Genomic DNA, 13,216 nt, shown 5'->3' on the forward strand with positions numbered 1-13,216 from the left:
CCTGGTCTTCCTGAAGTCCACGATCAGTTCCTTGGTCTTTGCCACGTTGAGCTGCAGATGATTCTGCTCACACCACGTGACAAAGGAGTCGACCACAGCCCGGTACTCTGTCTCATCATCCCTGCTGATGCATCCAACCACCGCAGAGTCATCAGAAAACTTCTGAAGATGGCAGGTCTCTGTGCAGTGGCTGAAGTCTGTGGTGTAGAGGGTGAAGAGGAAGGGGGAGAGGACAGTCCCCTGTGGTGCCCCTGTGTTGCTGATCACCTTGTCAGACACACACTGTGGGAGACGTACATATTGTGGTCTTCCTGTCAGGTAATCAACAATCCAGGACACCAGAGAAGCATCCACCTGCATCGCTGCTAACTTATCACCCAGGAGGGTCGGCCTGATGGTGTTGAAAGCACTGGAAAAGTCAAAAAACATGACCCTCACAGTGCTCGCCGGCTGGTCCAGATGGGTGTAGACACGATTGAGCAGGTAGATGATGGCGTCCTCAGTTCCGAGACGAGGCTGATAAGCGAACTGAAGGGGATCCAGATGTGGTCTTACAATGGGTCGCAGCTGGTCCAGGATGAGCCTTTCCAGGGTCTTCATGATGTGGGAGGTCAGTGCCACGGGCCTGTAATCCTGGGGGCCACTGGGACGTGGCGTCTTTGGTACAGGGACGAGGCATGATGTCTTCCACATCACTGGGACCCTCTGCAGACTCAGACTCAGCATAAACAGTTTATGAAAGACTCCACTCAGCTGGGGGGCACAGGTCTTGAGGACGAGGGGACTCACTCCATCTGGTCCAGCAGACTTGCCTGAGTGAAGTCTCCTCATTTGCATCTCAACCTGGTATTGAGTGAAGGTGATGGGTGGGGGAGGGGTGTCAGGAATCTCAAGGGAGGCAACATGTGAAGAGAGAGGCTGGCACAGTGGTGTGGCTCTGGATTCCAGGCTGACTACAGGTGAGGTTGTGGGGGTGGGAGCAGACACTGTGGTGTCGAATCTATTGAAAAACAGATTCAACTCATTGGCTCTATTCTCACCTCCCTCAGCTCCCCTGCTGTTGGTTGGCCTGAATCCAGTGATGGTCTTCATGCCCCTCCACACCTCTCTCATGCTGTTCTGCTGGAGTTTCCACTCCAGCTTCCTCCTGTAATTGTCCTTAGCCTCTCTGATCTTGTCCTTTAGTAACACCTGGATCTTCCTCACCTCCTCTTTGTTGCCCCCTCTGAAAGCCCTCTTCTTGTTGTTGAGGAGGGCTTTGATGTCCTTAGTCACCCACGGCTTGTTATTTGGGTAACAATGAACAGTCTGAGCTGGAACAATGGAGTCGGTGCAGAAAGTTATGTAGTCTGTGATACACTCAGTAAGCCCATTGATGTCCTCGGCGTGAGGCTCACAGAGTGTTTCCCAGTCGGTCACCTCGAAACAGCCCTGTAGTTCTGCTAAGGCCTCCTCTGACCACCTCCTAACAGTCCTGGTGGTCACAGGTTCCCTCCTCACAATTGGCACATAGCGGGGGGTGAGGTGAATCAGGTTATGATCTGACCTACCAAGTGGGGGGAGGGAGGAGGAGCTGTATGCATCCTTGACGTTAGCATACAGCAAGTCTAAAGTTTTCTCTCCCCTGGTGGGACAGTCCACATATTGTTTGAATGTTGTTAGTGTATTGTCCAGTGAAACATGGTTGAAGTCACCCGAGATCACAATAAAGGCACTCGGGTGCTGAGTCTGTAACCGAGCTATGGCAGAGTGGATAGTGTCACATGCAGCTGTGGGGTTAGCAGAGGGGGGTACATAAACAGCCACCAAGATGACGTGAGAGAATTCCCTGGGTAAATAATACGGCCTGAGTCCAACAGCACACAGTTCAGTGTCCGGGCAACAAATCTTTTCTTTGATTGTTATGTTGGCAGGGTTACACCACCGGTTGTTAACTAGAACAGCAAGCCCACCTCCTTTCCGCTTACCGCTAGCGATGCTGTCCCTGTCCGCCCGAACAGTGTGGAAGCCGTCCACGGAAGCATTCTCATCGGGAATGTCCTGGTGCAGCCATGATTCGGTGAAACACATCAGGCTACACTCTCGGTATTCCCTCTGACTCCGTACCAGTGCTGAGAGCTCGTCGATTTTAATTGCCAACGATCGCACATTACCCATCACGATAGACGGCAGACACGGTTTAAACCTCCTCCTCGCTTCGAGCCTCCGCTGTCTCACCGTCACCTTTTTCCTTCTCTTCTGTCCTTGACCTCTGCATCCCCGATGTGTTTTCCTCCAAATTTCAGCTGGTACTTCTGCGGGCCTGGCCAGCGAGCCGGCCGGCATCAGGGCGATCAGCTGATCTCTGGAGTAAACAGTCCGTGAGTGTAAGAGATGTGCCGCGGTCCCGTTCCTTGATAAAAGTAACAGTTCCACGGCCAGCAGAAGAACAAAAACTCTCTCAATCCACATGATTGAGTAAGAGATAGAAAACGGAGGAAAATACAAGTCAGAAAAAAAAAGAATACGTAAGAAAAAAGAGCTAAACTAAGAGAAAAGCAGGAGCGACTGTAACAGGCTGCACGCTGGTTGGCGCATGCGCACACAAAGGTGGCTATATTGGTCGCTGATTTGTTTTTGTTTTGTTTTTGAATGTCAGAAATGTATATTTGTGAATGTGGAGATGTTATATTGGTGTCACTGGAAAAACTAAATAATTGAAATGGGTATATATTTGTTTTTTGTTAAGTTGCCTAATAATTATGCACAGTAATAGTCACCTGCACACACAGATATCCCCCTAAAATAGCTAAAACTGAAAACAAACTAAAAACTACTTCCAAAAACATTCAGCTTTGATATTAATGAGTTTTTTGGGTTCATTGAGAACATGGTTGTTGTTCAATAATAAAATTATTCCTCAAAAATACAACTTGCCTAATAATTCTGCACTCCCTGTAATGTCACATATCTTTGCCGACATGTGGCCAACAGTAATGTTTTAATCCATCCATTCGCTTCCGCTTATCCTTTTCAGGGTCGCGGGGGGGCGCTGGAGTCTATCCCAGCTGTCATAGGGCAAGAGGCGGGGTACACCCTGGACAGGTCGCCAGTCTGTCGCAGGGCCAACACACAGGGACAGACAACCATTCGCACTCACATTCACTCCTAGTGGCAATTTGGATTATCCAATTAACCTATCCCCACAAGCTGCATGTCTTTGGATGGTGGGAGGAAGCCGGAGTACCCGGAGGGAACCCACGCAAACACGGGGAGAACATGCAAACTCCACACAGAAAGACCCCGGCCTGATGGTGGAATTGAACTCAGGACCTTCTTGCTGTGCGGCAACAGTGCTAACCACCGCGCCACTGTGCTGCCTGTAATGTTTTAATGTTCTTCGTTATTAAACATTTGCACATAAATAAGTGACATAATATTCAGTACTTACTTAAAGTTTACTCTTCGGGCGCCCCTCATCTGCCGTTTTTTTTCAGCAAAATTATCCACACCCACCACCCACTATGCATTCTGGGATATGTTGGGCCACGAAGTCTACACCGCCACGTCCTTAAAATTCAGGGAAATAAAGGACGCATTTGAGGGCCGCATTTCGAGCAGCCTTCGAATTGGGACAGCCTTCGTCGCGTCGCTGTGACGTAATCGGCCTTAAAATGCGGCCTTTAAGGCTGCAGACCCTGAATTGGGATACAGCCATGGAAACACAACCAGGTCCTCAGCTGTCTAGCTGAGAAAGTTGAGTGAAAGAGAAAATCCATCAGTGCTCAACCTTTCACGAACCAAGAGGAGTCTCAGTATTGATCAGCATTTGTCCGGGAGGGGGACAAGCCGAGGTCTTACTTCTCCGTATCACCTTTTCTATCCCTTTGAAGAAGTGAGGCTCCTTAAATATTAAAGAGGTAAGTATTACTTCTCAGTTATAGTGAACTGATAGAAGAAAATAAATTCTAAAAAACTAGTCTGGGGTCTGATCAACCCTGGCAGGGCCTCCTTAATGAGGGTGTCTAGTGATAACGGCTGAAACACCCGATGAATCCAAATATGTCCCAAATTTTAATATGATAATCTAGATCAAATCTCAAAGGCAAGAAAGGTAAAAACAAAATGGCAGATTAGGTTGGGATAAAAGTCCAAAACACCCTGTGAAGTTGAGGCACACAACGATGTGTCCCGCTGGTAAAGTTTCTGCCTTTCCTTGTAACAGCCATCCCTCAAGGCTTTCTCCATTTGAGGCAATGCATTAGCAGGGATTGTAACATCTAGTCCTTTTACTGAATGAATGAACACATTCCTTCATGTATTTTTAAAAAATACCAACAACTGACTTTCATTATAAAACAGCTCTAAAATTATTGGTCAACAATAAAGGCGCTGGTTGTCTTTTTACTTTAGCTCAACTCTCATTAACATGACAGATAACTGGTATAAACATCTAGATAATGGGGATTTGGTTGGGGTGGTATTCTTGGACTTTAGTCCTGCATTTGATATATAAATTATGATCTTTTGATCGATAAACTAAAACGTTATGGATTTTCACCAGCTGCTTTGTGCTGGATGAAAAGTTATTTGTCTGGAAGAAGGCAAAAGGTTTATTATAATGGTAATTTTCCGAGGGCTGCAAAATGAACTGTGGTCTGCCCCAAGGCAGCTGCCTCAGTCCACTTCTCTATTCAGTTTTCACAAATGATCTGCCGTATGTTTTGGATAAATCTCGTCTTGTAATGTATGCTGATGATTCCACCATGTTTTATTCAGCCAGAGACAACTCTGAATTGACCAGCGTATTACAACAAGATTTTTGACTGGATAAGTAAAAACCACATGATTTTAAACATATCTAAATCCAAATCTATGTTAATTGCAAGGAGATCATGCTTATTCAAAAGCCCACAACTGAATCTTCCTAAAGCTGGTATTAGAACAGGTCACCCAGATTAAATTACTTGGAGTTACCATAAATCACCACCTTTCATGGTCTCAGCACATAGACTCTGTTATTAAGAAAATTGGACACGGGATATATATTACTTCTTCAATTATGAAAGATGTCATTAATGCACTCATCTTATCCAGAGTATTGTTCAATCATTTGCTAAGCAGCTAATAACACAGATCTTAACAGGCTGCAGTTAGTCCAGAATAAGGCAGCAAGATTAGTGTTAAGGTGTTCATACTATAGAAATATTGAAAAAATGCACAATAAACTTTCTTGGCTTTCTGTACAAGCTAAATTATACTATGGCTTACTTGTATTTATGAAGAAAGCAATACTTTCTTCATAAATACAATCACATTTTTTCCTACACGATTTTCAACAAACAGCAGTGTAGTAATTCCTCAAGTTCAAAGCAAATTATTGAAAAACTCTGTTATATTTAGAGCATCTTCTAAGTGGAATAAATTTCCTTATGCAATTAGAGAATTATCATCTATTCATAATTTCAAAAAACGATTTTAATTATTGTAAATATTGTAAAAGAGCAATGTGATTTGTAATGGAAATTTGTGTATTTTGTCTCAGTGTTATTGATATTTATATGCTTACATTTTACAATTGTAAAACCTCACTCTGGATGTAAGAGCCATATTATGTGGGTGTTTTGCTTCCACTTTATTGCACAATATTTTTATTTGATTGTATTTGATGGCTTGGGCCCAAGGGAGACTAGCAACCACTGTTGTGGAAGTTAATGGGGTTCCTTATAAATAAACAAATAAACGAATAAACACAGCAAGGACATAACAAAAAGCGAGTACTGTTCATTGGATATGCTGGCACTCACAGTTGATCCATCCATTAAAAACATGTTAAAATCTTTTGAATACATTGAGGTGTGGTTCTTAATTCTAAAACCAAACTAATGAGGCTCAGCTATTGTGATACTCATGGCCTGAATGTGGATGAGGAAATCAGGCGACACTCTCTAGAAGGACAGAGTGATACCTGGACAGTCCTCACACACTGCCATTACTATTTAGTCCTACACCTAAAGATAAAGCAGCAGCCATATTAGGAGGATTTTAAAGCAAAAAGCTTTGCCTGTTGTTCTCTTTTGGAAAGAAATACTATGGCAGCTCACTGCTAATTTTTGTTTTAGATGATTTCAGAGTTCTGAGTTTTTCTCTGTGTCTTCTTTTAAGTCACATATAGTCAGTGAGGTGTCATTCTGAAGCCCAAACCCAGGATAAAGAGGTTCAGTGAATGTGGTGTTGCAGGTGTGAATGTGATTGAGGCTGTCAGAAGAGACTCTGTAGAAGGACAGAGTGCCAGCAGCAGCATCCAAATACACTGCTACTCTGTTAGAGACAGAGGATGAGGAGGGGAGACGACTGAATGTTACACTGTTGTTGTGGCACAAAGAGTAACCATCATGAAAGCAGCCCAGGCACCAGGACTGATCATTCCTTCCAAGCCATGAGTGGTTTGTGTCTCCTTTCCTTCTGATTCCTTTATAACTCACGGCAATATCAACCTTTCCTGTCCTGTTGCTCCTGGTGTTCCTGTTGCTGCCTTTACGTGTTGATGCTGTTCGCTGCAGACAGATTCTCACTGTTATCATTCTTGATATCCTCGACTGTTTTCTGAATAGTCACTGAGCTACTTCCTGTTTTTGTCAGCAGTCCTTGTAGCAGAACTTAGTTAGTTTTTCATGAAAGACCCAGCAGGAAGTGGAGGAACAAGTCCAGATGTCCATTTGGACTCTTTAAAGTGTTGTCCACAGCACTCTGAAATAAATGTGTCTCTGCAAATTCTCTTGATTCATTCTTTTTGGAGGGTGTTTGTTTTTCCAGGAGATTGACTCCAGAGCAGAAGAAGGTCAGATGAACATGAAGAGCAGCCAAAAACTCCTGAACACTCAGATGGACAAAACAGAAAACCTTGTCCTGGTACAGTCCTCTCTCCTCTTTAAAGATCTGTGTATAATCAGTACACTGATGCTGCTCTGATATTGATGCCACACTCTGTCAGGTCTGATTCATAGAAGACCATGTTTACTTTCTGCAGCTGCTCAAAAGCCAGTTTTCCCAGAGACTCAATCATCATCCTGCTCTCTAGACTCCAGTGTGGATCTCTTTCAGCTCCTCCATCGTACTTTGCCCTGAACCACCAGGAAATATATGTACATCTCAGTCAGGTTCCTGGGAAGCTGTCCTCTCTATCTGGTTTTCAGCGCAAAAAACAGCTGAAGATATTTTTATTTCAAAAAACTTTAATTAGACCAGGGTTTTTATGATGTATTTATGACTGTATTATGTTTTGTTACCGTACTTGTGAAGCAATTTGTGACATATGTCTGTGAAAGTGTATAAATTGTAGTGTATAAAGTGTATAATCAGAATCAGAATCAGCACACTTTATTGATCCCTAGGGGAAACTATGTTGGTTACAGCGCTCCAGTACAAACAGTAACAAAAACCGACAATACACAAAGTAAGAAATAGCACAATATACCTATATATATATACCGATATATATATATATGATATATAGATATATTATTATTATATACGTATATATAATATTCATATATATATATATATATATATATTATATATCTATATATATATATCTACTTATCTATATATATATATATATATAATATATATTATAGATATATATATATATATATATAATAATCTATATATATTATATATATATATATATATTATATATATATATTATATATATATATATAATATATATATAGAGCCGGAAATCCCATCACTAGTGTGGAGCAGCCTGTGTCATAGGGTGACCAACCGTCCTCCATGTCCACTTTTCAAATTCTGTTCGGGGCGTCCGGGGGGATTTTTGAGATTGATAAAAATGTCCGGGTTTTCCTATAGTCCAACAGAGGACCCATGTATGTGACGTCATCCCCGAGCTGCTGCTTTGTGAGCGCTTGTTCTGCACTCAAAGACGGGACAGCCAGCGCGCAGCATCGCCCCTAATGATGTTTAATAGTTTCTATCGCTGCTGTAACTGTAATGCTTTAAACTGAACAGATCTAGAGTAGCACTGCTGGAGAAACTTAAATACATAATGAGAACACTTTAGAGCCTCTGTCATGTATGAATAAATAGTACATGGATGTACAGTGCAGCTATAACCTCTGTTTTTGTTAACAATCTGTTGACTGGTAGCTACAAACCTCTGGAAAAATCCCCAGAGAACTCCTAAGATCACGTTGGCTTATTTGTTATCTCTGACTCTTATTGCTGCAGGTCAAACCAAGGCTTTTGAATAACACCAGAGGCCAGGGTACAATGCGTTAACAATCTTTATTGGGGCCATGCTGCTTAACAGGGTTCAATGTGAAGTGATTGACATCGATGGTTTGTGTTTACTCATCTTCGCTTCCTCCCATCTTTTCAATAACTTTGCCTATCCACCTGGTCATCCTGAACAGGTGAGTGTAGAAGCCGTACTTCCCGTCACGATCGCAGCCCTCTCCCCATGACACAATGCCAATCTGATACCAGCGGTTCTCTGCCGGGTACTGCACAGGAAGACAGTTTCAAAATAAGACTCATTGTTTGCAAAGGCAACTATTCTAAATTCTCAGATTGAACCTTTTGTAAATGGTAGAAAAGTCTTTTCAGAGCTGAAAGAACGAAAAACTCTATAAATATTTTAACTATTTTAACTATTTTTTCAATTTTTAAGCAAAATGCCAAATAACACTTAACTGTGAGGATTTACTGCTTTTCTCTAAATTGAGATAATAAATGAAGATTGAGGCTGCCAATTAGGCAAATCTGAAGACTTTACACACTTTTTACCCTAACCCCTAACCCCTTTTTGATGAAGGTTTCTGATGCCAAAGTGCCCAAAGGGTATTTGGCACACAGACAGGGATCAAACCAACAACCTTCCCATTAGTAGGTGAAGTAGGTCCAGTGAAATATTGGTGTATGATTGTGCAGTGTATATGTTTTAATGCTAATATTAATAATAATAAAATCAGTGCTGTGTGGCACTTTTCAAAACCTAGGTAGAAAGGGATTTACAGACCACAAAAATAATTTATAATCAACTACATAAAAAAAATGCACACAAAGTTAAAGCGATGAATGAAATCACTGAATAAACCCTGAACAAACTGTGTGAATCAAATCATCATTGGTGTCCCAGAGAACACACATTTTCCCCTTTGGTTGCCATGGGGTTACCATCTGGTCTCTAGGATTGTGTGACTGGGAATTTAGTTGGAGAAAGCATGGCTGTATGACTTCGGCACAGGTCAACCCAAGCATTGGTATTTCCTATTACAACATTTTGCATTTTCATAAATTTTACATATTTGGATTATGGTTAAATATTTTATGACTATAAAATACTGTTAATGTCCAGACAGATTTTCAGGAAATTCGTTAACAATTTTAACGTGTCAGGAATAAGAAATTCCCATTACACTACTGTTCAACTTGTGAACGAGAAAAAATTACATTTTTAATGTAAATGTTAACTTGATTATATAATTAAGAGTTAATACACAGTCTACATAATTTATTACTATGTGTTAATTAAAACATGATGTCACTTCTGTGTGTTCTCGTGCCGTCGGTCTTATAATTTATTTAACAAATATTTTATTAAACATCTGCTTGAGATATAAACCAGATGTTATCTAATGACAAGAAATGGTAAAGAGGAGACTTAATCTATCATTTGTTCTTCTTTCATTGTGATTCTCACCTTCATCACAAAAGGTCCACCGCTGTCTCCCTCACAGGCGTCTCCACGATGGTTATCGTCTGGTTTATAACCTGAAACAACCAGAGACTGTAATTATAGAGAAACTTTGACACCTTCAGGAGATGCAGGATCATCCTGAGAGAAACAGCCAAATTCCATTCAGTACAGCCAATGAGACGGCAGCATCACTCAGCACACCAGGGGTTTATTCAGGATCAAACAGTTGGACCAAATATAAGCCAAAGATAAAATATAAACAAGCATTTTCTTGAACAAATGTGGAAAATCTTTTGTTTTGTTTTACCAGCACAGAACATGTTGTCTGTGATCTTGACTGAAGTGGAGCTGCGGCAGATGTTCTGGTCCACTATCGGTAGGTGGATTTGCTGAAGGACTGATGGTAAATTTCTCACTGCAGGGTTCCAGCTTTCCTTCAGGTTCCCCCACCCGGTAACTCGGCCCTTAAAGCCTTCAGACATCAGACTGCCGGAAAAAATACCAGTCAGTCAAATACCTCACTGAACCAAAGTGTCTCTGAGCACAGTTCTTAATAGCACCCTCTACTGGCGCAGTCTTTGCATTACTTTAGACTTTCCAATAAGACAGAAAGAATCTGTGGGATCTGAAGAATCTTTTAACCCCCTGCAGGATAACTGGAGAAAGGAAAATTGATATCTATGCAGAAATAGCTATGTGACCAAGTTTGAGGACCTGACTTGATTTAATCAAATTGTTGTTTACTGAGGACTTTAAGCAAAGTCCTTGGCACAATAATAAACTGTGTTGATACCTCCCCAATTAATATTTCTAGCAGTATTCAACACCATATGAACAAAATAATCTCTCCAGCAAGCTCTATGTCGGACCCAGAGTCTCCCCCATATTGAAACGCTCCAGATCACTTGACAAAACTGGAAATTCAATTCTCCGTTCAGTTTTGTTGATATGTCAGCAGTACACAAGACTCATGTTAGAGAAAGGTAAAAACACCAGTCTGAATGTTTTAGTTAACCCCATCAGGACAAAACTGATTTTGGATGTCTGTGTTTAGTCAGTTTAGATGAGTGGCACAAATAGCAGTAAGTTGGTAAATTGCTTTACCAATAGGCAATATAGGTCCACCACTCAGCTTTAAGCTAATCTATGGCGCTGCTTTTCACCGCAGTAGCGTTTTAACTACTTCACATTGAGCAGAGATGGAGTCTGTCTCCGACTTGTATCCCCATGTAATGTCTGTGTTGTGTGTATAAGGTCGGGGTTGTCCCATTTCACTGCAGGGCAACCTGTATGTGGCGAATAAAGCTTTGATTGATTGATTGATTGATTGATTGTCCTAAAGAGAGGAATCTACCATGTCCTGAAAGAAAACAATAATCTGTGCCAAGCTAGATAAAAGGCAAAAGACACATTTTCACCCCTTTCTTTTGATTTGTGTGGGAAATATAATTAAAGAATTTGGTCTGAACTAGTCAACTTGTAATTGGTTGCAAATGTTGCGTTTGTCTTACAACTTGGCGACGGGCTTGCTGGGCAGGCAGATAGGATGGATCTTATCAGTGAACGTGACCGGCCTTCTCATGTGCAGCAGAGCGATGTCACGGTTCAGGTTTTCCTTCCAGTTGTACTTGGGGTGGACAATGATTTCATCAATTGCCACAATCTTCTCAATGCCACGCTCAAACCTGGAAAAAAATGACATAATTCCAACAGGCCTTCAAATGAAACTAATGATAATTAAGACAGACACGCCTTCTTACTGGGCTCTGTTGTGTTTTCCCAGGCGGACCAGTATATCGTTGATGGTGAAGTTCTTGTTCCAGGGTGGGTAAAGGATGCAGTGAGCTGCAGTGAGGATCCACTGATCACTGATCAGACTGGCTCCACACAATAACTCCTGTGGGCTACGCTTGTACAGCATCACCTGCCTGCAAACAACAAAATTATCTATTAAGTTAGAAATAAAAAGTCATTCAAAAGGTGACAGAAACAGTTCATTTCTTAATGGTTCATTTATTTGTTTCTGACTGGCAGAATGGACAATGGGAAGAACAAATGTGTCAGGATTACAATCTTTAACTGCTCACTGTGGAATGTGTCCATATTACTAATCTGTTCTTATCATCTTATCACTGTTTAGATTCCTCTATCAGCTGACACAGAGGTCACCCAAATGAGTATGGTTGTGGCGTATGGCTATGCATAATAACTGGATGAACTGGCCCACCCTTTGCATTCTGTCCTTGCCAGGCAGCATACAAACTTTCAACATCTGCTGAAGAGGCAGATGTTGAAAGTTCCCGGTGTCATACTTGTATTTATTTGCTTGATTGTACTACAAGCTCCTAAATATTTTCATTTTTACTTTTTGAATCCTTCACTTTTTATGTTTCCTTGTTACCTCAGCTCTTTCTTGTGTGTATTTTATTTATCTTTCAAGATATTTGGTTTTGTGGTGTTCTATGTATTTTACAGTTTTTATGTTTTGGGTGCTATGGTGCTGCAGTTTCCTGAATGTTGGGATAAATCAAGTATATCTAATGTTATCTTGATAATCTCCTGATGGAAGTCTGATTTGTTTTACCAGACATTCAGAACAATTTTGTCAACCATCCTTAAAGTCATGTTGTTTATCTAGTGTCATTACCATGGAGCTGAGCCCACTTCAGCGTCATCACCCCCAACGATACGTCCGTATGACTGCACAAGCTCTGCTTCGTTTTGATCTTTTTTGCTTATCTTTTCAAACAGGGGACGCTGTCCACAATCTGCAATACAAGAAGTCAATAAAAACTTTGATAGATGGTCAAACACAACAAAACTATTAACAGGCTAGATGGATCACCTGCTTCTTGAATTGTTCTCTTTCAGCTTTTTGGGGTACAGTGATTACCTGATGCTTGCTGTCACTGCCCATTAAGTGCACTCACCATCCTCTCCTTGTCCAAACGTGCGAGGACTGAAAAGGTTTTTCCTGGCCTGACCTAAGACGGAGCGCTCCCTGCCTTCGGTCACAGTTGTTTGCTCAGGCCCTAATAGTGGGACATCTGCAGGAAACAGGTGGACAATTGGAAAGGTAAGGGGCAGGCAAACAGGTGGATTTATTTAATAGTGGATTGTAGGTTTGTACTCTACCACATAGCTGCAGATCACAGTAGTCCATTGTTATATTTCCAGCAATCCTGACATAGCACCAGGGGCCCTCAGAGTCACCGTCAGGATTTCGACACTTGTTGGTCTGCAGCTGAACTTCAGGGATGAACTCTTTGTCCCGACTGAGGGTTTTTACCTCCGGTAATGACCATGGCAGGCAGGTGTGACCTCCTATGGTAACACTTAGGTCCCCATTATATTCTATACCATAATTAGGCAAGCACACTATAGGTTTCTGTGGTTTCGTTGCCACAGTGGGTGGGACAAAGTCTTCACCTTTAACCAAAAAACAAACAAAAACAAAGACAGATCAGCTGACAGAACTTGGAGCTCAAACTACAGAAAAATATAATCTTAAATTGT

General features: G+C 41.6%; 2 protein-coding genes across 3 annotated transcripts in view; both read right to left on the reverse strand.

The window, feature by feature from the left end:
- f2 (coagulation factor II (thrombin)) overlaps positions 1 to 13,216 on the reverse strand; it is a 38,749-nt gene that overhangs the window by 21,019 nt on the left and 4,514 nt on the right. Inside the window, exons 8-15 of one of the 2 annotated variants that reach the window (XM_040051720.1) lie at positions 12,836 to 13,129; positions 12,631 to 12,747; positions 12,348 to 12,468; positions 11,461 to 11,628; positions 11,212 to 11,385; positions 10,008 to 10,186; positions 9,704 to 9,774; positions 8,268 to 8,504 (exon numbers count right to left, since the gene is read on the reverse strand). In XM_040051720.1, the coding sequence (XP_039907654.1) occupies positions 8,349 to 8,504; positions 9,704 to 9,774; positions 10,008 to 10,186; positions 11,212 to 11,385; positions 11,461 to 11,628; positions 12,348 to 12,468; positions 12,631 to 12,747; positions 12,836 to 13,129 (1,280 nt within the window). In that variant the 3' untranslated portion in view covers positions 8,268 to 8,348. Of the gene's footprint in view, positions 1 to 8,267; positions 8,505 to 9,703; positions 9,775 to 10,007; positions 10,187 to 11,211; positions 11,386 to 11,460; positions 11,629 to 12,347; positions 12,469 to 12,630; positions 12,748 to 12,835; positions 13,130 to 13,216 lie in introns of those variants that run through there. The other variant, XM_040051721.1, reaches the window with a different exon arrangement.
- The window catches only part of LOC120746274 (NLR family CARD domain-containing protein 3-like), a 29,863-nt gene continuing 22,104 nt past the window's right edge, over positions 5,458 to 13,216 (reverse strand). Inside the window, exon 13 of the mRNA XM_040051681.1 lies at positions 5,458 to 6,476. Coding sequence (XP_039907615.1) covers positions 6,108 to 6,476 — 369 coding nt within the window. The 3' untranslated portion in view covers positions 5,458 to 6,107. The remainder of the gene's footprint in view (positions 6,477 to 13,216) is intronic.

Source organism: Simochromis diagramma, unplaced genomic scaffold (assembly GCF_900408965.1).
Source record: "Simochromis diagramma unplaced genomic scaffold, fSimDia1.1 OVJJ01000107.1, whole genome shotgun sequence".
NCBI classification, from domain to species: Eukaryota; Metazoa; Chordata; class Actinopteri; order Cichliformes; family Cichlidae; genus Simochromis; species Simochromis diagramma.